This window comes from Lagenorhynchus albirostris, chromosome 7 (assembly GCF_949774975.1).
Source record: "Lagenorhynchus albirostris chromosome 7, mLagAlb1.1, whole genome shotgun sequence".
NCBI lineage: Eukaryota > Metazoa > Chordata > Mammalia > Artiodactyla > Delphinidae > Lagenorhynchus > Lagenorhynchus albirostris.
Window position 1 is genome coordinate 19923966 of NC_083101.1, and position 20317 is coordinate 19944282.

General features: G+C 54.9%; 1 protein-coding gene across 3 annotated transcripts in view; it reads right to left on the bottom strand.

The window, feature by feature from the left end:
• Nucleotides 1-20317, bottom strand: part of COL27A1 (collagen type XXVII alpha 1 chain) — a 143902-nt gene that overhangs the window by 73044 nt on the left and 50541 nt on the right. For all 3 annotated transcript variants that reach the window (XR_009541517.1, XM_060154530.1, XM_060154529.1), the window contains exons 11-15: nt 20088-20141; nt 19175-19219; nt 11196-11249; nt 8708-8752; nt 642-695 (exon numbers count right to left, since the gene is read on the bottom strand). Coding sequence is in view for 2 of the 3 variants with exons in the window: in XM_060154530.1 (XP_060010513.1) it covers nt 642-695; nt 8708-8752; nt 11196-11249; nt 19175-19219; nt 20088-20141 (252 nt within the window). In the remaining variant the exon portion in view is untranslated. The remainder of the gene's footprint in view (nt 1-641; nt 696-8707; nt 8753-11195; nt 11250-19174; nt 19220-20087; nt 20142-20317) is intronic.

A 20317-nucleotide genomic window follows, 5' to 3' on the forward strand; every position in this document is an offset into this window, starting at 1 on the left:
CTGTGAGGGACGTTCAAAACCCCACAAGTCAAGAGCCCTGGCATAAACCCACTGGCTTGCTGCAAGCCCCCGTGCTGGAGGGCCCAGCCCAGAGGGCAGTGGTGCGGATTGAAGGACCGCGAGAAGGGGCAGTTGACTGGCGAATCGCAGTGCTCTGGACACACCCGGGGGAGAAGGGTGCCGATGGGGAGAGATGGGCTTCATGAGCCGTGTCACACGCCTGCTGGCCAAATGGAATCATCCCTGGAACGTGGTCTGGGCAATTTTAGCCCACCTTTCTCCTGCACGCCCATCCCATTCAGGGATGTCCTGAACTCACTGGCTTGCCATTATATAGAGTTTCTGTGCTCCTGGTAACGGCCCCCACTGGACTTTCAGTGCCCTGAAGTCCAGAACCAAGTCTGACTCATGCTCAGCTGGAGGACTGCTGTCCAATGAAGATGTCTGGCATAAATGACATGCGGACGATGACCGGCTCTCAGGACTGAGAAGCACGGAGCCCCTGATCTGCCACGTTCCACCCCAGCCCCCCTCTGAGTGCCCCCCAACACCGTATCAGGGTAGCCTTCCTTCCGGGCTGAAATGAGTCAGGGGGTGCCCAGCTGTGATGAGACTCGAATTAAGGGACAGGTCTTGTTTACCTTCATGCCCTTGGGTCCTGGGTAGCCAATTGGACCCAATGCTCCCATGTCGCCCTGGGAAGAGAAAGAGAAGAGGACGCCATGAGAGGTGGCTCACAGGAGGCTGGCCTGGGAAGGATTTCGAGGACGCAATCCCCCTGGGCTGATCTTGTAATTAGGCACGTTCATCTCCACTGAAGTACCGGAGTGAATTTCACAGAGGACCTCTCCCAAGTTCATTTTTTTTTTTTTTTTTTGCGGTACGCGGGCCTCTAACTGTTGTGGCCTCTCCCGTTGCGGAGCACAGGCTCTGGACGCGCAGGCTCAGCGGCCACGGCTCACGGGCCCAGCCGCTCCGCGGCATGTGGGATCTTCCCAGACCGGGGCACGAACCCGTGTCCCCTGCATCGGCAGGCGGACTCTCAATCACTGCGCCACCAGGGAAGCCCCCAAGTTCACTTCTTGATCGCTGCCCCTTTCACCACTCCTTTCCACCTCCTATTAGATTCTTTACATCCCATACTAGTTAAGGGACTCAGGGCATTTCACTGGGCTTCTGTGGACCCCGATCTCCTATAAAATGATCTATAAAATGGGGATAACGATTCCTCGCCCTGAAAGCTGTTGTGAGGGTTAAACAAGCGCACACAGAGGCTTCGACTCCTCTAGCTTCGTGAGGGGCAGGAACTTTCTGCCTCCAGAAGCTGGGCACCTCCTTGGGACAGCAGCAAGGAAAGAGTGGGGCTGTCAGTCACAGACACCCGAGGTGCAGATGGACCCCGTAGGACACTAAGATCAGCGGGTAGGTCCTGGACCACAGGCTGGAGACCCAGCGTCAGATCAGATCAGACTGTCCAAGGGGGGAGCAGGGGAGTTCCTAGACCCCGGAGAGTCACGTTTCCTTGATGGGTGGCCCTTCACTGAGGGCTGGGGAAAGGCCAGGAGGCAGTGAGGGTATGTCGAGGCCAGACCACCTGTCCCACCTCTCCTCTGCTGCTCACTCACTGTGCGATTTCGAGGGTTAACCTCTCCGTGCCTCAGTTCCCTCATCTGAAACAGGGACTAATACTCTGCGCTTCCTAGAGTTGTTTGGAGAAGTAATTGACTTACATGTAGAACGTACTTGGCGCTGCCTGGAGGCATTTTTGGTGGTTACAACCGAAGAGGTGCCGCTGGCATCTCCGTGGAGGCCCCACAGCAAAGAATTAGCTCAAACGCCAATAGCGTTGAGGTGAGAAACCCTGCTCTAAAGGGAAGGGGTGAATGGATTTTCTCTAAACAAGCCCACCCTCTTTCCCTGAAGTCTCGTCCTCACTTCCTGCCCTCCCCCATCACCACTGCCCTCGGCCACAGCCATCACAGTCAGCCCTCCCCCAGAGAAAGGGAGACCCTGAAATAACCTCTTCTCTCCCTCGTCCATCCTCTGTGGCCGATCTGAGTGTCTGGCTGCTGTGTGAGCCCAGTCAATGGGCTTCACCTCTCTGGGCCTCAGTTTCCCACATCCCTGAATCAGGCTCCACAGAGGCCCCTGACAAATGCTCTGAAGCACTGAGGAACAAAGGCTGCTCCAGGTGCCCAGGTTCAAGAACCGGTTCCTGTGGGAGCTGCCTGGAGACAGCTCAGAGGGAGGCCGGCAGAGAATGAAACATCACATTCCTGCTGACTCCTGCGTAGCCTGTGCACTGGAATGTGCCCGGGAGAGAGACAGAGGGAAACACGTGGAGTGCACAGACGGCAACGGCAAGGCCTGGCTGAGGCAATGCGGATTCTCACCCCCCGCCCCTCTGAACCCACCTGATTGGGTCAAACCAAACCTAGCTGAGCCTTTGCCAAGGAACTCTGCTTTCAGTTCCCATCAAGTAATCTTTTTTTTTTTTTTTCCCATCAAGTAATCTTATTAAGAAAGCGGGCTCTCAGTTTAACAGGTGATAATAGCAATACAAACGACACTGGCTGGTAGGCACTGTGTTACGCACTTCACATGCCTCAACTCCGTGACTCCTCACGACAGCCCTTCATGATCCGTCTGCTACTCTCCCCATTTTACAGATGAGGAAACTGAGGCTCTGAGAGGCGAGGGCTTGAGCAAATCACAGAGCTGGGCAGAGCTGGGATTCACACCAGGCAGTCTGTCCCCAGAGCTTCTAAGCAATTCTGAAGTAATCTTTGGAGAGGAGAAGCCAGGATCGCTGGCCAGGGAGAGGCTGGACTGAAGGAAAGCCAGCCCCTTAGAGAAGAGCATTTCAGCGGGAGGCTTTGGCTGCGGCTCCCCGCGCCCTCTCTCTTCCTGGAGGAAGGGAACAAGGGGTGGCCACCCAGCGTTCCCCGTGGTGCACAAATAAACAGACTAGGCCCTGCTAGCGCCGTTGGCTCCAATGGGGGCCGGGGCCTCGAGCAGAGAAGCCCAGCCAGCAGCTCCGGGAACACAGGTTCTCTCTTCCCCGCTCCAGACCTGACGGCGGCTTGTCGTGTGGAGGGTGAATTCGGCACAGGCCCGACTGATGCCCACGTAGGTATCACACAGCCCGGCGTGTGCGTGCCACTCCTGCGAGCCTCTCCAAGGGGGTCTGTGTGTGGTGGAGGCTAGGGCCAGAACCCATGGAAAAGGGGCTCTGGCTGGAGGGCAAACGGGGAGAAGGTGGCCGCTTGCTCAGGGCAGGTCTTCTTCATGTGGGCAGGATCCCCACGTTGGACTATAAAAGCATGTGGGGGAGAACAGAGAAAACCTCAGGCCACATTCCCCCCAGTTCAGCCTGCAGATACCAGTCTGCTCCGCGCTCGATACTGTTGTTGGGCAGCTTGGCCAAGTGACACACAATATCACGTCCCACGAGAAAGAACAGCGAGTAATGCCTGTAATCTGGAACCTGTTCCCACGTTCGCCTAAACTCCCAGACCCTGCTCCACACACTTTGCCCTTCAGCTCGTTGACTCCCACCAAGAACACAACCAACCAACCACATCTGTGACCACCGAAGGAGCTCCTACTGTGTGCCAGGCACCACGCCAGACACTTCCCAGTCTCATCAGCTCTGTTCAGACGCTCACCAACTGCTCACAGTAACCCCATGAGGTCAGCACCATCATTAGTGCCATTCCATTTCACAGATGAGAAAACCGAGGCTCAGAGTGAGGTGAAGCAACTAACCCGAGACTACGCAACAAGCAGGGGACACAGGCAGGGCCAGAACAGGTCTGTCTGTCCGTCTCGGCCCACAGACCATGCTCACAAGCCTGGGATTGACTCTGTTTACTCCAGTAAAGGACCCAAGGATGCCTTTCCTCATTGCGCTCACTCATAAGTGACAGGGTGTGAGGACAGGCTTGAGATTCAAAAACAGGCAAGAGTCCCACTCCGGCGTCCCATGTGCCGGCAGGCATCCAGGCTGGCGTTTGCCCAGGACCCCTGAAAGAAAACCTAGGGGGCTGCCATCACCCACCCTCATGGGTGCTGGCAGAGCTCCCTCCCTCCCTCCCTCGCACGTGCCTTACCTTCCTGCCCTGCTGTCCCTCTGCAGCCGGGCCATCCTTGGCCACTGCTTCCTATACTGAGCGCTCCGCCGTGAGCTCACATTGTCCTCTGCCCTCACCCCAGCATCACTTCCCTGAGCCCACAGGCCAGGTCAGGTCCCTGCCATCATGTCTGAGCCTCACCTGGCTTTCGCTCATGGCCTGTTCCATACCCATGACCATTGACGCGGGTGCCTATGTGGCCACCGCCTGTCCCACGCCCCAGAGGAAGCCCTCACTAAAAGTGGCTAAATCAGTGGGTGAAAAAGAAACCTGCACACTACTCTCATTTACAAACCCTCTAGGTTAATATCTGGCCACAGTGTTGCCTGGAACTGCCTTTTAAGGCAACGAGGCCTCTTTCCAGAAACTCTGATAGGGGGTCAGCAGCCTGAGGACAGGACCTGGGAGCTGTGGCCAGTCCCGGCTCCTGTGTGGTCTTAATAAGCACCATCTCTCACACACAGCAGCCGTTGGCACTGCCCAGTCCACACGCTAACGTACTCTCTCCGTTCAGCACAGAAGTTGTGTGGAACTAGACGCAGCAGTGAAGTTCACGAGCTGTAAACACAGACCGAGCTCCAGCTTAACAGCTGGGTGACCTCGGGCAGGTGCTTAAGCCTCTCTGAGCCTCGGTTTCCTTGACTGTACAATTGTAATCCCACTTCCCACTCAGAGGCCTGCTATGATAATTAAATACCTAGCACAGGACCCAGCACACGAGGGTTTGGTAAATGCCAGCTAGTGGGGTTCCTGACCTTGATTTCCAGACAAAGAAATAAAGCCAGAAGATCACTGAGTAACAGAGTATGGTAGACTTGTCCACGATATCCCACATGCTGGCATTCGGCCAGATCACATGTTCTTTGGGTCTCATTAAATGGAGAAGCCAAAATTCCCTTTGTGTCGCTCGGAAGAAAAAAAGACAGAAATTTTCTCTGTTGAGCAGATTCTGGAAACAGGCACACTTTGCTTGAAGCCCGGCCAAAGGGTTTCAGTTACTCAAAGGGGGCTGTTTCCAGGCTGTCTCTGCAGAGGGCCACCAGCGGCTTATGAGACTGGGGTCACACAGTCCCTCGCTGGCGACCTCAGGCTCCACTCAGCCTCCTCACGAGGGTGACCAGGCTGCTGCCGCCGCCTCAAGCAGCTCGAGGCTCCCAGCCTAAGGCGTGTCAAGCACACACAGAGCAGACAGAAGCTCCATACATGCTAATCTGTCCTCCCTCACCCTTCCTCCCGCCTGCAAGGACCCGGGGGACAGTGGAAGTTTCGACTTCAGTCTGCATGCAAATCGCTTCAGCTGACTAGACAGAAGGCATTGTATGAATCTGAATCCCCACTAACATGATTGTCACTGTGTGGAATTCCCATTTGCTCAGCTAAAAACCCACATCCTCTGGAAAACCATATGTGACTCACGATCCCTCTTCCCTTTAGAAAATTCCTTTCCTCTCCAACTCTCTGGGGAAGCAATTTTTCCCCCAAGCACAGAAGCTGCTGTCCCCCAAAATCCAGGTCAGGAGTGGGTGCCTTGGGTGGGAGAGGGCACTGGCTTGGAGGAGAGTGGTGGTGATTTGGTGGGTGCAGGTCTAGCCCTGTGGCACCCCCAGGCACAAGGAGAAAGGAATGTCACCTTGGCAACAAAGGGGATTTAAAAACAGGAAGCGAGACTGAAAGTGGCCAGAGAAAGACATAAGGCAAAGGCGGGCTGGAGGTGTGGGGGGTGGACAGCAGCTCTTTGGAAAGGGGATCATGAGGGGGTGCAGGGCCTGAGAAATGCAGGGACGCCCAGGGCTCACCCCTAGCTCAGGCCCCTCAGAAGGGGGGCAGGAAGAGAAGTGCCCTGAACTAGGAGTTGGGGGACATGGCCTCTGATCATGCCTCCATCTTCTCCTGCCCTGTGTGTGACCTTGACCTAGGGCCTCAGTCTGCCCATCTGCCCAATGGGACTCTCCTAAGAGATACTGAGCACAGGGTTGCCAGATTGAGTGAATAAAAATACAGGATGCCCAGTTAAAATCTGAGTGTCAGATAAACAATCAAACAAATGAATGATATTTTAGTATAAATGTGTTCTAAATATTGTATCTGAAATTCAAATTTCACTGGGCATCTTATATTTTATCTGGCAGCCCTAACTGTGGAGAGCAAAGGGGAGCATCGGTGGGAAAGAGCTTTGTAAAGAGTCGGGAAGGCCAAGGGCTGTGACGGCATAGTCTCCAGCATCTGCGCATTTGGCCAAGCAATATTCTTGCCCCTCTCAGGATCCAACCTAGTGGGTGCCAACAATGACAGACAGGCACACGTGCCAAGGATGACAGCCAAGGTACGTAAACATCCCTTCAGAAACGCTTTGGGGACGGGGATCATATAGCCTGAAGAAGGGGCCTTGGGAAGCACAGACAACAACCAGCTTTACGTCTTGAACAGCGTCTCCCAGGGGCAGGGAGATGAGCTGGGCTCAAAACACAGGAAAACCCCGCACAATGAGAGCTCTGTGAACGCGGACGGGCTTTCACAGGAGGGAGCTTCCAACACCAGGGTGTTCAAGTTGGAGTTTAATGACCGTATGACCAAAATGCTCCAGAGGGGAGTCCTGCTGAGCTTAGAGAAGGTTGGACCAGTAGACTTCTGAGATCCTCATTAACGTCAGGTTCTCTAACACTCATCGCAGACATTTCTTTTTCCAAAGCATTCAGGTCAGTGCCTTGTGCCAAAGAAGGTGCTCAGCAAAGGACATCAGGGATGACAAATGTAGGACTCGTGTGTTGACACTTCCTCAGCCCAAGCCAAGGCAGACATCACCGATTTGCAGCACCCTCTCCCACGAATTTCCAATGTGGCTTTGAAATCTTTCTCAATGCAGCACTCCAGATGGCTGCTACCAGGCATAAAATACATTATGTGTGTGTGTAAAACACTACTACTAGCACTACTACCACTACGGAATCACTACATGTTAACAGTCCTTTATTATTAACAAGTAATAGTAAAATCATTCATATTATGATTATTATTAAATTTATTATTATTACAACTAGTGCTTCTTGAGTGCTTACTATGTACTAGGCACTATATATGTACTAGTTTCCTTAAATCCTCACAACATTCTCCCAAGTGAGGTACTAATATTAGTCCCATTTTAAAGATGAAGAAATTGAGGCACGGGAGTGGGGGGGAAGGGGTGATTGCTCAGAATTGCAATTAAATGAGCGATAGAGCTAGGATTTGAACCCAGGTGATCTGGGTCTAGGGACTACCTTCTTAACCACTTGACTGGACTGGACCGGGTGTGTTTGTGATCCTAACAAGAGCAGGAGCGAAGATCCCATCTTACAGAGTGGATCCCTGAGGCTCAGGGAAGTGAGGTCGTAACTGAAGACCACAGAGCCCAGAGGAGGTGAGGCCAGGATTGATCTGACCTCCACCCCGACCTTGCCCTGGTTCTGCTCCCACCCACCTGAGCAGGAGCACATTGCCCATGGGAACCTCTGGGCCCTCTTCCCAGGACTGGTCTCCCCTGAACAATGGGGCCCCCCAACTCTCCAGGGCCTTCTCCAGCCTCCTTCTCGATAGAATCTCTTGGCACAGTTGCTGGAGTAGCCAAAGCTGGCAGCCCATTTGTGAAACTAGGGAACGGTCCACTTGTGTAAGCCCCTCAGACTCACACCCCATGAGGTATGACCCCAAGGACAGAGGAGAGGGGGCATCAGACCCTCAGGGAAGCTCCTAGACTCATTTTCCAGGCTCGGGCCTGTCCCTGGCTCTTGGGGCCGGGCCCAAGGTCAAGACTAAGCCTCTGAAGGCCCAGCAGGGAGCCATGGTTTTGGCTAATAGCACCACCCCACAAGGCTACCCCAACCGGATGGAGTTAGAGGTCAGATTGCCCCTGACCTCCCCGCGTACGGGCCTCTCGGTCCCGGGCACACCAGGAGGCAGGAACAATAAAGAATATTTAACAATAACAATATTATAATAAATGAATATTTACTGAGTGCTAGACCTTGTGCCGAAGACAGTACAAGCAACGCCTCATTTAATCCTCACAGGCACCCCAAGAGGATTCCACCACCATGCCCATTTTACAGATGAGGAACTAAGGCTCAGAGAGGGTAAGTGAATTGGTCCAGGTCACACAGCCGGGATGTGGCAGAACTGTGACTTGAACTCAGGTGGTCTGGCTCCAAAGTCAGTGTTCTGAAAAGGATGGAGAAGACTGTCCAGCATGGCCCAGAGCCTCAGCTCCTCGGCCAGTCACTTCCTTTGTCTGGACCTGAAGCACCTCACCTGTCAAATGGGCCCACTACCACCTGCCTAGACCTTGCTGCAGAGCGATGGACAGGCAGCAGGTGTGAAAGTACATGGCAGTCCCATGCTCCAAGCGCCCATGCTCATTTAACTACTGAAGAAAGGGGCTGGGAGAAGGCAGGTGAGCCATCTGAAGCCACACAGCAGGCCTTTCTTCCCTGAGCCCCCTTCCTAGACTTGTCTGTCCCAGCTCCTCTGAGGGGACTTGTGGCTTGTTCCCCACACCCGGCATCCTGGCCCTCCCCGTCCCCAGGCATCTGTGTACTTACGATGAGGCCAGGGACTCCTAGGGGCCCTGGTAAGCCCAGTTCTCCCTGCAAAGAAAGAGAGACAAAGGTGGTTACTTGCTCTGTCTCTCTCCAGGCCACGCCCTCCACACCATCCTCCACGTGGGCACCTGGTGGAATCCTTTGGAGCTGACCACTCCTTTTTCCTGACTCTACTGAGCCTGGCCTGGAGTTTGAACGAGACCCTCCCCCCCTCTGCCATCAGCTTTCCACATCTGTAAAATGGGGAGGTTGGATTTCCAAATCCAATACCTTCCAATCATAGGTGTGAGAATGGGCAGAATCCTGATCGTGGCGATAAAGACGCGCGGGATGCCTGACCCAGATCTCACTTCGCTCTCACTTTACAGACGGCAAAACTGAGGCTCCAAAGGTTGAGCAATTTCCCGAGGTCAAGTTCAAGGAAGTAACACAGTGGTGAGGGCACCAAGCTGAGAGCCACCAGGCTGGCCTCCCTCTCTCTCAGCCAGGAGGTGCTGGGGGCCCTCAGAGAACCTCCCCACCCCAACCTCCCACCAGAAGGAGGCTCTCCGTTTCCCACCTCCCAGGGCCTCTGAGAGGCTGCACAGCTCTTGCCTGGGAGTCAGGAGATGTGGCCGTGTGTGGCAGTGTGCAAGTTTCTGTTTCTCAAATCTCTAAAAATGGACATTCAGGGCTTCCCTGGTGGCGCAGTGGTTGACAGTCCGCCTGCCGATGCAGGGGACGCGGGTTCGTGCCCCGGTCCGGGAAGATCCCACATGCCGCGGAGCGGCTGGGCTCGTGAGCCATGGCCGCTGAGCCTGCGCGTCCGGAGCCTGTACTCCGCAATGGGAGAGGCCACAACAGTGAGAGGCCCGCGTACCGCAAAAAAAAAAAGAAAAAGTGGACCTTCAATGGCTTGCACCAGTAAAGACAGGTAGAGGGGTCTAGAGCAAGCTCAAAATGCAAAGGTGTCTCTAGAAATGGTGATTAGTAATAACCAACATCCTCCAGAGCGTTTGTCTTCCTTCATTGGTGCAATCCCAGACGGGAGGTCATTACTACAGCCACGAGAAGAGGAGGAGGGGAAGCAGCCTTGGCTTTAAAATGAAGGACCCGAGGCTCAGGAAAGGGAAGGGACCTGTTCAAGGTCACTCATCAGGTCCTCTTTTTGCTCCTCTGGGCCAGGAGAACAAAGACATCCCTGCCCCTCCCCAAGGGCACTTCCAGGATGACGTCACATGTTATAGTGGTTAATCCAGTAACTGATACACTGAGGGAAAGACTCTGGTTTCTCACCCCGGTACCATTGCCAGTGCTCTTTCCTCCACCTGGAGTGTCCTCCCACCTCTTTCCTCATCCCAATTCCAACGCCATCTTCTCCAGGAGTCTTCCCTGCTTCTCTCTCCCTCCTCCTTAGCATCTGGGACCTCTTTGATCCCACCCATCTCAATCCACCTCGTGCAATGGACTAGGGAGATGGCCATGGGCTCCTCCAGGGCAGGAGACGTGCCCCATTATTACCTAATATTTACAACCCCTCCATCCAGTGAATGCTTTTCATAGGCCCAACACCTCCCTGCCCTCTCTCATTTCATTCTCGCAACAGTCCTCTGAGGCCGGCATCGGACCCCGTGATTTACAGATAAGGAAACCGAGATCCAGATGGGTGAACTGATGTGTCCAAGCTTCCACGCCTGGCAAGCGGTGCAGCAGGATTCAAACCCAGGTCCATGTGGCTCCGAGGCCAGGGCTTCAGCCCCGCAGGGAGCCCAGAGGTCAGCCCCAGCTGGGTGGGGCTCAGGGAGCATGTGTGGAATTGACACGGGCACATAATCACGTGCTGTGTATGGATCTAGCAGCCACCTCCGGGCACAGCTGTGCAGGCTGGAAACCCCAGGAGAATCCCCAGGGGACATGGCAGGTGTTCCAAAGAACTCTGGACATGGTCTGCACCCCGAGGCAGAGAACCATCTTCCCCCCGCAGGAGCTGGAGCCTGGGACGGGAAGGGAGAGGCGGGCTCAGCTCCCCAGGGCAGGCTGACCTGGTTCCTTCATGGGCCTCGATTATTTACAAACGCTATAAACATGCCTATGCTGGAGATTTCTTTAGAACTAGGTTCTTCCCTGCATACAGGGCCTGCAAACCATCTGCTTCCCAGGCCCCATCCCATAAACATTTCTGGTGCTTTGTAAGATGGCAGCAGCTCTGGCTTCCCCAGTGGAGAGTGACCCATGAACCTTCCTGAGTCCCTGAGGATGGGACATAGCCCAGGACTTTGGGACCCGGGGCTCAGTGGGCTGGAAGGCTCTCCTGGTGGCAGGGGGTACACAGGGCATCCATGGCAGACAGGACCCCGGGGTTCAGAGAAGTCATGCAGTTTGTCCAGGAGCGCCCAGCTCATGGACTCATGGGTGGCCCGGCTGGCCGACCTAAAAGCTTAGGTTCCTAAAACCTGCTATGTGTTTGCTCCAAATCTCTCTCCTGTACCCAAAGACATGAAATACTTACGGGGTTTCCATCCAGTCCCGGAGGGCCTCTTTCCCCAAAGTCTCCAGGAAACCCCTGAGGGCATGAGAGAGAGCAAACATCTGCAGATTAGTGTTTATACCAGCGGGTGGCTTTGATCCAGACTCCCAGGGGACACAGGACACATCCATGCAGTCTCATCTCACTCCCTGGTTCCAGGATCTGGGCAGGCTGTGGAGTCCCGAGTCACCTCGGGCCCTCAACAAACTTTCCCCGTAAAGAACATCCCAAGGACCAGCTACTGTGGAGGAGCCCATGGCCAGGGAGCCCTCTTCCCATGGCCTCAGAGTCTCAGAAAAGAAAATAGTACCCAGCTCGCCGGCATGGAAATGCCAGCGCCCATGCTGAGACCCCGTACTGATGGAGTCTGGGGTCAGGAAGCTGGGTCTAGGCCTGGACCAGTCACTGACTTGCTGAGAGTTTTAAGAGTCACTCCTTCCCCTGTGGGCCTCAGTTTCCCCATTGGTCGAAGCAGGAAAGCCCTCTGCAGCATTTCCCAGCTCAGACCTTCTGCCATTTTTGTGACGTGCTCTTTAAAAGCTACCCTGTGGACCCACAATCCTCATTTTACAGATAAAGAAGATGAGGCTCTGAAAGGGTATGTGTCAAGGTCATACAGAGTCACATGGATGGGGGACATCAGCACCGCGGCCACAGGTGAGTTTCGGCAGCTGAGAGAAGCCCGGAGGCCCGGCCCGGACAGATCTGGCCCTCTCGCCCCCTCCGTGACCCCACTCCACGCTCTCTGGGGACACAGGCAGCTGGAAAAACATCAGCTGTGGGGAAGCTTCTGGTGGCCGAGGAGGGGGAACAACTCCATTCTACTTCAAAAGGAAAAGCAAGTCCTCGAGCTTGGAATTCAGGGAAATCTGTTCTCCCCTCCTTGAATTCAAATCACTGTTTTTCCAGGGAAATTTAATGAAAAACAAAGCACATGTTTTTCTGACCAAGTGGATGCCTGAGCTGTTCAAACAGAAAAGATTCTTCATGGAGCATAATTTGTTTCTGGTTTCTAACGCTACCGCTACTGGGGGAATCCAGTAAGTAGATTAAACTAAAAAGACCAAAGCTAAAAACAAAACCCAAACCAATTACAAAGTCTACATCGGCTGAGCAAAGAGACCTTGAACTGTGTGTGCATCTAGGCCTTTGTCTTGCCCTGGCCAGAATTCTATTCCCCTCAAATCCCACCTCTGCCAGGAAGCCCTCACGGACCGGAAGGGCAGGCATTGATATGGATCGTATAGGAGGCGTGGCTTCATTCAGACACCCAAAGGAGGAAACGAGGACATATTAAAGAGATTTGGGCCAAGCCAGTGACTTTGTATGCAAAACTTTACTTGCCTTTGACATTCACCCTTGAGGGAAAGGTTATTTATTGGTCCCATTTAACAGATGGGGAAATTGAGGCTCACAGAGAGGAATGTCACTTGACCAAGGACAAAAAGCGAGTCTGTGGCAGAGCTGAGCATGGGCAAATCCTGGCACGCAGAAGCTGCTCCAGTGTGTGCCTGACTGGGTTTAGAGAGTGGCAGAGGTAGGGGTGTGTGTGTGTGTGTGCGCGTGCATGTGCAATTGCATGCACCTTCAGATCAAGTTTTTGTGGGGCCTCATCTGACCGTATCTAAGATGCCTCTTCCCACATCCTTGGAGTCCCCCTGGCAAATTCCAATCCAGCCCCTCTCAGGCATACTGTAAGGTAGAGAGCCCTCTCACCTCCTGTGGCAGGAGACATCAGCTGGGTGAGCAGTGGGCAGGGAAGGCTTCTGAAGGCATTGAACGACTGCCTCTGCCTTTGGGGGCTTGGCACGAGAGGACAACCCTCAGGGGACAAGGGGGATGCTGTCTAGCCGGGCACCTGGCTGACTCCCCGTGGCCTACGAGCAGCAGAATTTGGGGAGTCCATGCTCTGCTCTCCAAGTTCAATGTCTGGAGACTCGCCCGGGCTCGCCTCCAGGTTGACTGTGTGACTGCGGGCAGACCCTCACTTGGGCCTCTGTCCTGCTCAGGCTGGGGGGGTGTGATCTCTAAGAATCCTTCAGCTTGGCCCAATCCCTGGACAAGGCCTGGGAGGAAGGAGCCTGCTCCCTGAGGTGCAGGAATGCCCGCCCCCCGGCCCCGCTGCCACCAGGAAGAGAGAGATCCTGACGGCATTCCCCAGGCACCAATCCTGGCTGCGATGCCCAATATAATCATACCTAGCAGCCACCAGGCAGGTTCAAACCCACAGGTCTGCAGTCAGGGCCACTCCAGGTTGGCTCAAGGACTCCTCTCAGACTCAGCTGCCGGCCCAGCTTCCCCTGTGAGGCTTTAGAACCAGTGCAACCCAGTGACAATCCTGGCTCTACCACCCACAGGCCTCTCCAAGCCTCGGTTTTCTCTGCTGTACAACTGGGGTGCTGAGACAATGAACCAAGATGCTGGATGCCAGGCAAGTCCCTGGCAGCACATGGAGGCAGCAAGGTGAGGGCACATCTCTGAGGCATAAGCAAGGGAGAGACCATCAGAATGGTCAAAACCCCCAAGAGAGGCACTTATGTGGACAAAATGCAGCCTGAGTATAGCCAGTGGGTGACGACGGGGTGGAGGTGGGGGGTGACAGCAATGACAGAAACTGCAAACTCTAACAGCCCAATGAGAGAGGGCTTATTATTGGTCCCATCTTAGAGATGAGGAAACTGAGGTCCAGAGACGTTAGGGAACTTGTCTGAAGTCACACAGCTATGGAATAGCAGAACTGGGATCTGAACCCAGGCAGTCTGACTCCAGAGCCCAGTCTCTTAGCTACGAATGGACCATGAATACACAACCAGACTAGAGCAAGCTTGTGGTCTCTCGAGGGAACGGCATTACTGAGGCTCAGGACTGGCTCTGCTTGTACGTGCTCAGTGGCCTCATCCCCGTCTCCACCTTGTCTCCCTTCCTTCGGAGAAGCCAAGCAGATGACCTCTAGGGTAATTAAGAACACACTAGTTGGAAAAAAGGGCTTTAAAAGAGCTGGAAGTTCTATGATTGGAATAATCATAGATGGTCTAGGATGGAAAGACCCTAGGTGTTCCTGACATTCAGCACCTCCTTCTGGAGGCGCAGAACCTGCCCAAGGCCCCATCAGGCTGCTAGCTTGCTGCATCCTTCCACCCCTGGGCAACACATCCCAGTTCTGACACTTGCCCTCGGCCCTGACGCTTGCTCCTCTGGATCCCAGAGAGGCAGCCGCCGAGATGAACATGCACCACCACTTCCACCCGGCCTGCTTCTCTCTGTCTGGCCGTGCCCGCCTGTGCATGGCGTGTACTCCCGGTCCAGCCGGCAGCAGGACCTTCCTGTGCAGGCCTGAGCTCCTGGCTGCAGCAGGCTGGCCCGAGGCCCAAGGAACGGGCTCGGCGTCCTGCCGGGCCCCAGCCACGTGGTTTCTCCACTTTGCCAGGTCGGGCCCCCCCGGGGAACTGAATGCCTCGTACTTTGAGCAGAACAAGGCCCAGGAGGAGACAGAACCAGGATCCAGGGCGAGACTCCACATTCTCTCTTGGCTACAGCAATTCAGAGGAATAGACGAGGAAAAAAGGAATGGTCCTCATAACCACATCTGCAGCAGGATGCCGGAGGCTGAGTGGGCCTCTGAGAGCCCTCTCATCTAACCCCTGCCTGCAGCCAATGTCTACCCAACGGTCTGCTCCGGAAGGTGGGATGTAGGGGCAGGGATGCATGCAGCCTCCAGGATCAGAAGTCCTGCTACGTCTTGAAGACTCAGCCCCCCGGCCTGCAAGATGGTCAGCCCTGTCCCACCCACCTGACGACTCACCTGCCCAGCTCCCCCTGGGCTGAGGAAGAGGTGAGGTGTTTGTAATCCAGCCTCTGGTAAACTCGAATGCGTCATCACACGCTGGTTCGGTACCAACAGTGGGAATCCGTAACAACCTCTAGGAAGAGTCTGCAGAAGGACCTTGGAGGCCTCTTTACAGGGTTACCTTCTCCAAAGTCAGGAGGTCCCTGCACAGGTTTGACCTGTATCCTTCCTACTGCACTTGACAACAGCCTGTATTCTTTTCTAGAAGATGCGTGCTCTCGGAGTGTGCCAACAGGGAAAGACCCCTTGAGATCCAACACCCTCTTCTCACGAGGCTGAGCATCTTCTCACCCTGCCTTCTGATATTCACCTGGGAATCCACCCACAAATAGTCACCTCGGCGGGCAAGGAGGACGGAGGCAGGGAGAGCAGGATTCCAGGGTTGCCAGCAGACCTGGGGCAGCTCCGGCTCAAGTCTGGGACCCTGGGGATCACAGCCCTAGCTCACAGCATCACCACCAAGAAGAACCTTCATCTGCTTTGTCCTCAGTTTCCCCATTTGAAAACCACTTTGCTCCCTGTTCCCCACAGGCTGAGAAGTGGAAAGAGCCTGAGGTCAAAATTGAACCACGTGAGAAGCCCTGTCCCAACCCGGATGGGCATGTGGCCTCGGACAAGTCCCGGTTATCCCGAAGCCACACACCGAGGGAGTTGGAGCCAAGGCTGGACCTTTCCAGCTCTAAGCTTTAGGGTCTGCCCGCCTGACTCACTACACAAGACCAGCCTTGGCAGGCCTGGCCAGAGGCCATGAGAGAAGCTGTGAGCAGGGGCTGGTCTTGCCAGGCATTCCAGCGGGCTTGATAGTGAAGCCACAGGGTGCCGGACAAGAGGATTTGCTGCGGCGTCTTCCTAGGCCCCATGAGAGACCCTTGGCTGAAAGACATGGCTCGGTCCCCAGCTGTGCGTGTCACGCACTGTGCCCCAGACAAGCTGGGATAGCCCGGGAGAAACCCCTTCAACTCCAGCCAACTTTGTAACATCTTATATCTGGTCCCCTCCTCAGGAAACCACAACACATTTCACTTTCCAGCGGGTGATGTGAGATGAGAGCTGCGGTCTAAGTTTTCCTTCAGAGGCTGAAGATGTGAGCACAGAGAGGAGACGGGTGATGCGGAGAGCACCCTGCACGAACAAGCAAGGGTCCTCGGTTCAAGTCCTGATTCTGCCACCCATGTGCTGTGTGACCTTGGGCAAGTTACTGGCCTCTCCAAGATACGGCTGCTTATCTGTCTGATGAGGAAGTTGGGCCACATCATCACTAATGTTCCTGCAGCTCTGATGTGCTCTGACCTCTGCTGTCTTTCTCAGCTCCCACCAGCAAAAGACTCCCACACACCTTCCTTCCCAGCCTGACACTGAGCAGGCCGTGTGCATGGGCCTAAGATTTTGCTTGCTGGAGAGAAATGGACTCCAGCAAAATCGTCACCAGGCCTGCCAGAAATGAGGCCAGCTGGGATCTGGCATGAGGGAATTCAGCTCATTCTCCTGCCATTTCCTCTTGTTAATCAGTGCCTAGAAATCGCCTGGCCCAAAGCTTTGACAACAGGAAGACCCATTCACAAGGAGCCCCCAACCCCATCAGGCAGATCAAGGGCTCAGGAGCACATAACAGGGGGATGACCCTAAAGTCTGCTCAAGCAGCGTGTGGGCCAAGGGCACAGCAGACTAGGCGGCCAGGCAAAGGCACAGACGAAGCCCTAGGGACTCAGTGATATGAAGTATATTCCATACAAATTAAATCACATCCGACGCAGACCTTGCCCATTTGCTGGCCATGTCGGCTGGACCAGAGTCAAGGAGACTTTCACAGCCCTCAGGGGTATTGCGTGGCCATGGGGCTGTTTGGCAGAACGGGGTCGGTTTCTCGCACTCACGCCTGACACCCCATTGCCAGGGAACACCCATCATGGAGGGCAGGGTGGAATCTTAGGAAGTTAAAGACACAAGGCACGGAGCAAAGAAGCAGAAATGAGCTGTAAGTTAGGGGGGTTGAAGTCTGGCAAGTCCTCAGAAGGTCTCTGGGCAAATGGCTTTGAAGCCTCGGTTTCCTCGTGTGGAAAATAGGTATAATCAATCTTACCTCAAAGAATCAATGGGAGAACCACATGTGGTTCAAATACCATGAAGGTAAAAGGGCCTCAGTAAGTGTTGCCTTTTTTTTTTCTGGTCTGTTTTGGCTGTAGTGCTGTCCCTAGTGCCACACCCTGGGACAAGAGGGGCTGCTACATTCTAACCCAGCTCTGGCTCTCAGAAGCACAAGGCCTTGGCCAAGTCATTCATCCCCTGACCCTCAGTCTCCTCATCTGTAAAGTGGCAATGCCAGGCCCTCTGTGGGGCTCCCAGAATGGAGTCTGAGCAAATCCCCCATGGGTAGCATTGGAGGCAGGCCTGGGTGATGGGACAGGGCCCCACTGAGATATTCTAAGTAAGTCAACTGCTCCCACTCTGCAACTTAAACTTTGGAAAAACAGATCCAGAGAGGTAAAGCCACTGGCTCAAAGTCACACAGACCAGAGAGATCCTCGGCCACCCAAACAACTACAAATAGAAACAGTGAATGCCACTATTATATTGAGTTCTCACTACTTACCAAGCACAATGACCCCACGAGCTAGAAGCTATCATCCTCATTTTTCATATGGGAAAACTGCAGTTCAGAGCCAGTAACGCTCCTACCCCAGGGCCTTTGCACCCACTGTTCCCTCAACCTGGAATGCTCTTCCCCAGAGAGCCACATGGCTCCCATTCTCACCTTTTTCAGGTTTCTCAAGAAGAGAGGAGGACTTCCTGGGCCAACTTATCCAACATCCTATACCCCAAGTACTCACGGTCCCCCTACCCTACTCCATCTTAACACTCAGCACCACCTGACGTTCAACCACTCACCCTCCGTTCCCCCATTCAGTCACTGTCTGTCTGTCTGTCGGCCCCTGAGAATGGGAATGTCGTCTTGTTCACTGCTCAGCGCCAAGCACGGTGCCTGGTCCATGGCACACACTCAACTTCAGTGAATGAATGAATGAGTTTCCTTGCCAAAGGTCTCCTGGCTTGAGGAAGAGATCCAGAGGCCAAGCCAGCCCTCACAATTTGCTGTGTGACCTTGGGCAAGTCCTTGCCTTGAAGCCAGAAGCATCAGGTACTGCTCCTTGTCTACATCTAAGTGTCAGATATCAGCCCTCAGGCACAGGGGGGCTGTCAGCCACGGACTGTCCTAGGTACCCCCTCTGTCAGCTCCTTGAGGCCAGGACCTGGATCTTGCTTTTCTTTGAATCCCCACTTGGCCCCCAGAGGACCCAGATCCCTAGACTACAACAGGTAAGGTGCCCATGAACACGCATGCCAACCCTAGAATCACAGACAACCCCCTCTGGGCCACCCTGGGTGCTCCTGGCTCCCTCCCAGCTGCCTCTCACCGTCTAACCTCCTCCCCCGCCATCCCTTCTCCATCAACCACAAGCAAAGGGACGCCCAGACCCGGAGCTGAGGATGGTTCCAGGCCTAGGAGTTGAACTGCAGGGCGGCAGCAGAGAGCCTTAAGCCACCAGCATGGGCCGGGCCAGAAAGAAAGATGCCTCAGTCACAGTCCTGGGTCTCCTTCAGCCTGACCTGGTGCATCGGGGGTCCTGCCCAGCCCCTCTTGTGGTCATGCCTCCCATGGGTCTACCCAACACCCCACTGCTCTCTGACCTTGTGTGTACACGAGTAAAACAGGTGACACCAGGACAACACGGAGCCTGAGTGTTCTCTGACACAGGAGCGCAGATACCCAGTCTAGACCCCGTCTAGAGCAGGCCCCCCAGCGAGGACACTCATGACCCAGACAAGCCCCGCCCCCAGACACAGAACTACATTGCAGGGCAATTGCTGGATGCACAGAGAAGCTGCATCCCAGAGGGGCCCAGCGTCCACGGGAGCCCCCAGCCCCAGTCAGTGTTCTGGCAGCAGGACACAAGGCCCAGACAGCCCCCCACGCACACCCACACACTCAAAGCAGAGCAAGGGCAGAGCAGAGAGAAGCGAAGAATGCCCAGGCCGCGGGTGGATGGGGCCGCGTGGCCAGTGGGAGGTCAGGTTCACCCATAGAATCTGCGTAATAGACACGGAAAATCTTTACCGGCCTACCCATCTTGCCCCTCTTGCCAGGAATGCCGGGTAGACCCTGTAGGGGGAAACAGGGAAGAAGTCAAGACAGGATTCCAGCAGGAGACAAGCAGTGTTGCCCCAAACCAGCCCCTCTTTCACCCACAAGAGGACGTCACAGAGGGCCTGGCGTCTGGTCCACAAACACAGCAGGCTCCAGTTAACTGCACACCAGATGGGCGGTCCTCAGAGGCTATAGAGTCGGGGCCCGCGTGGACGTGAGCTGGGGAGATTCCTAAGGAAAGCACCCAGTGCCCTGGTATTCAGCAGACACTCGATAAATGCTCCTTCTGTTTCCCTAAAATCCTCTTTACCCAGCTTGTTGATGAGATTATTGAGTTCCCAAACACGGGCTCAGGCGGGGAGGGAACAGAGAGGAAGGTCCAGAGGCCTGTGGGAGCAAAGGCAGCCACAGACACACATAAACAGATGAGCGTGGTGTGTTCCGGAAAGCTCTACAAAACTGGTGCCTGGTGGGATCTGGCCCACGGGCCGTAGCTTGTAGGCACTTGATCGGAAATAGGAAATGAGCCCGTTTCTCACTTTCTGAAAGCCCTTCAGTAGCTCCCCACGGTCTCAGAACAGAGTCCCTCTCCTGACCTTGGCCCCTGAGTGCCGTATAACTGCTCCCAGGTGCCCCCCGCAGCCTGTCTCGCCCCATTCCTGCCTCACACTCAGCGCTTTGACCGTGCTGTTAAACTCGCCAAGTCAGCATATGTCCTGGGCTTTGCACATGCTGTTCCCTGTGTCAGGAAGGCGTTTGCCTTGACTTGTCCCTTTATCCAACTCCGGGGCACCTCCTCCAGGAGGCATTCCGTGACTTTTCCAGACTGGCACCTGGCAGACGGGGTGGCCGGGTGGGAGGTAAACAAAGAAAGCATACTCACTCGCTCTCCATCGGACCCTGGCAGGCCGAAGAGCCCTGGGAGTCCAATGTAGCCCTAGGAAAGAGCAGAGGGGAGGTCAGAGGGGCCGAGTGGCGGGGTATGGCGGGCCCGGCCCGGCCCAGCCCCCCTCGCTGCCCTCTGGCGCCCGGCTCCTCTTCCTCGCTGGAGGCATTGGCGGCTCCGGCAGCTCCTCGATGACATAGGCCTTGAGGCAAGTGTATATGCCCATG